Below are 2,117 nucleotides of genomic sequence, written 5' to 3'. Positions count from 1 at the left end.
GTTAAGGTGTGCCGATTCAACAACGAAGCGAAAATTCTGTCCAGAGCAACCCCGAAAGAAGATGTTATCGCAACCCCGAAAGAAAAATTCTGATGAAATAGTACTGTGCTCCAGTTTATATGCCCACAATGACACATGCATCAGGGACAGAGCATCAAGCACCAGCTGCTAATAGATTGCCGTGATTTTAAAGGGCCTCCTGGAAGGAGTTCCCATAGCATCAGCTTCAGACGCAGCACTGAAGTGACTGACTTTAAAGGGAACACCATTCTAGTGTGGATGAGAGGCATAGGCCACGTCCACACTATTATATTTTCATTTGAAAATGCCTTTAAAAACGCTATAAACGTTTATGCCTACCATCCACACTAGACCCGTTTACCATCACCAAAATTAGAGACTTCATTATTGCACTATGGAAAACTGAATTTTTAAACTTAAGCAGATTAGTGCGAGCATGGCCATAAACATAGAAAAATCAATGCGTTTTTCAACAAAAACGTGGCCTCAGACTATGATCCGTCCTGTGACAGACAGGTTTGGCTCAACTGCTCAGATTCAAAGAATCGAGTAATTTTTATAATTTGAAGCCGTTTTTCTCAGTTTTGAATGCTGGTGTAGTTACTGTGTTTTGGATTTGTGGAACAGAAAGGATACATTTAAGCTTGGAAAAAGAAAATAAACCAATCTAATTAATTATGAGACCCAAATATTTTTTTATTTTTTTTAATTGTATATTAATAATCCACAAAGATAATAGATAACACATTTATAATCATTACATTGTGCTAACAAATAGTAATCCTGATCTGTTTCTCAAGAGATAACCCTTTTCACTGTTGGGTAACATCCTTAATATGTTTCAGTGCATCTTGTATTGATGTAGTACAAATTGATTACTCTACGATTTCAGGAATTATGGAATCAATACATTTTTTTGCCATTGGTCTTACATTACTGCACTTGTGGTTACCTTGTAAACAACAAATGATCTGTCCATTCAGTTCAACCAAACTCATGACTCCACATGCATGTTTTGATTGATGCAATTGGTTTCAAGTAAAATATACAAGCATAGTAAATTTGGAAGAAAAACAGCACCATACAACACCACGACAATGAAACATTATATTCTTCCCTATAAAAATTGTGAAACACATATAGAAAACATTTTAAGATTTCATATAATGGGAATATAATTAATACAGAGTCATTTCTCTGGATGTAAATGAAATGTGTGTTAAACTGTGGTGGGGGATTATCAGGGCTTACTGATGTCTCCAGTGAAGTCCACCATCAAACCCTCAGCAAAGCTAGAAAATCACATTAAGGGCTTGATTTACGTATGAGATTACCTGAGTTCACACAGGTTACAGTCTGTCATTCAAGTACCCTCAAACCATCATATGAATTTTCTATAAATGAGTTCAATGAACAAAACAGCTTATACCTTTGTTTAGATGAGCAGAATCAAAATTACACAGCATTCATAAACTATATACACTATCCTTCAAAAGTTTGGAATTAATCAAAAATACTGCCAAATATGCTAGCAATGTTTAAAAGTACTATTACTGTTTGAAATAGCCATTTTATTACATTTTTGTTGCTGTAAATGTATAAAAGACATGTGTTTAAATTCTGGAAGTCTACCTGAGGAGTTTCTCACCTGTCGTGCTCTACATAATGTGGCTGAGCTTCTCTCCTAACAGGTAGAGAGAAGCCATGGTAAGGGATGCCAAGAAAAATACACAATCCCACGGGACTCAAATGAGCCATGATAGGATACACCCAGATCCCTGAAGCATGGTGAACCCACAACACCCTACAGTTGACAGAAACATAAATGATGTTATTTTAACAAGAAATATATTTTGAACAGATCTGTGTGTTTAATGCAAGCAGAAAGAGATTACCATGACAAATACAGGGCAGCAAACAAATCCAGACAGAGAATCCCTTTAGTGCAAGTGCTGTATTTGTGATTCTGCAGGAACATCTGCACCAGCAGTAAAAGCACGTTTACTGTGTGTTGTAGCAGAAAATAAAACAGTTCTTACACAGGCTGCAGTGTGTCAAAAACAGATGCAAAACATGCATGTACTCACATTTTTAAT

At 36.1% G+C, this 2,117-nt stretch overlaps 1 protein-coding gene across 1 annotated transcript; it reads right to left on the bottom strand.

The window, feature by feature from the left end:
* Positions 1–735: 735 nt before the first annotated feature.
* LOC127418962 (androgen-induced gene 1 protein-like) lies at positions 736–2,117 on the bottom strand. Its single transcript, XM_051659915.1, has 3 exons — positions 1,917–2,117; positions 1,670–1,825; positions 736–1,313 (listed from the first exon to the last, which is right to left on the bottom strand). The coding sequence occupies exons 1-3, from the start codon at positions 1,997–1,999 to the stop codon at positions 1,262–1,264; spliced, it is 291 nt and encodes a 96-aa protein (XP_051515875.1). The 5' UTR covers positions 2,000–2,117; the 3' UTR covers positions 736–1,261.

The sequence above is a fragment of the Myxocyprinus asiaticus genome, chromosome 28 (genome assembly GCF_019703515.2).
Source record: "Myxocyprinus asiaticus isolate MX2 ecotype Aquarium Trade chromosome 28, UBuf_Myxa_2, whole genome shotgun sequence".
Lineage (NCBI taxonomy): Eukaryota > Metazoa > Chordata > Actinopteri > Cypriniformes > Catostomidae > Myxocyprinus > Myxocyprinus asiaticus.
Note: the sequence above shows the minus strand (reverse complement) of the source record. Positions and strands in the feature narration are given on the sequence as shown.

Bases quoted from the DNA above. Each gene is read 5' to 3' on its own strand.
- LOC127418962 (XM_051659915.1), bottom strand. From the start codon at position 1,999: ATGTTCCTGCAGAATCACAAATACAGCACTTGCACTAAAGGGATTCTC. The intron at 1,826-1,916 runs GTAATCTCTTTC...TGTCAACTGTAG, and splicing joins GCTGCCCTGTATTTGTCATG to GGTGTTGTGGGTTCACCATG. The intron at 1,314-1,669 runs GTGAGAAACTCC...GTGATTTTCTAG, and splicing joins CATTATGTAGAGCACGACAG to CTTTGCTGAGGGTTTGATGG.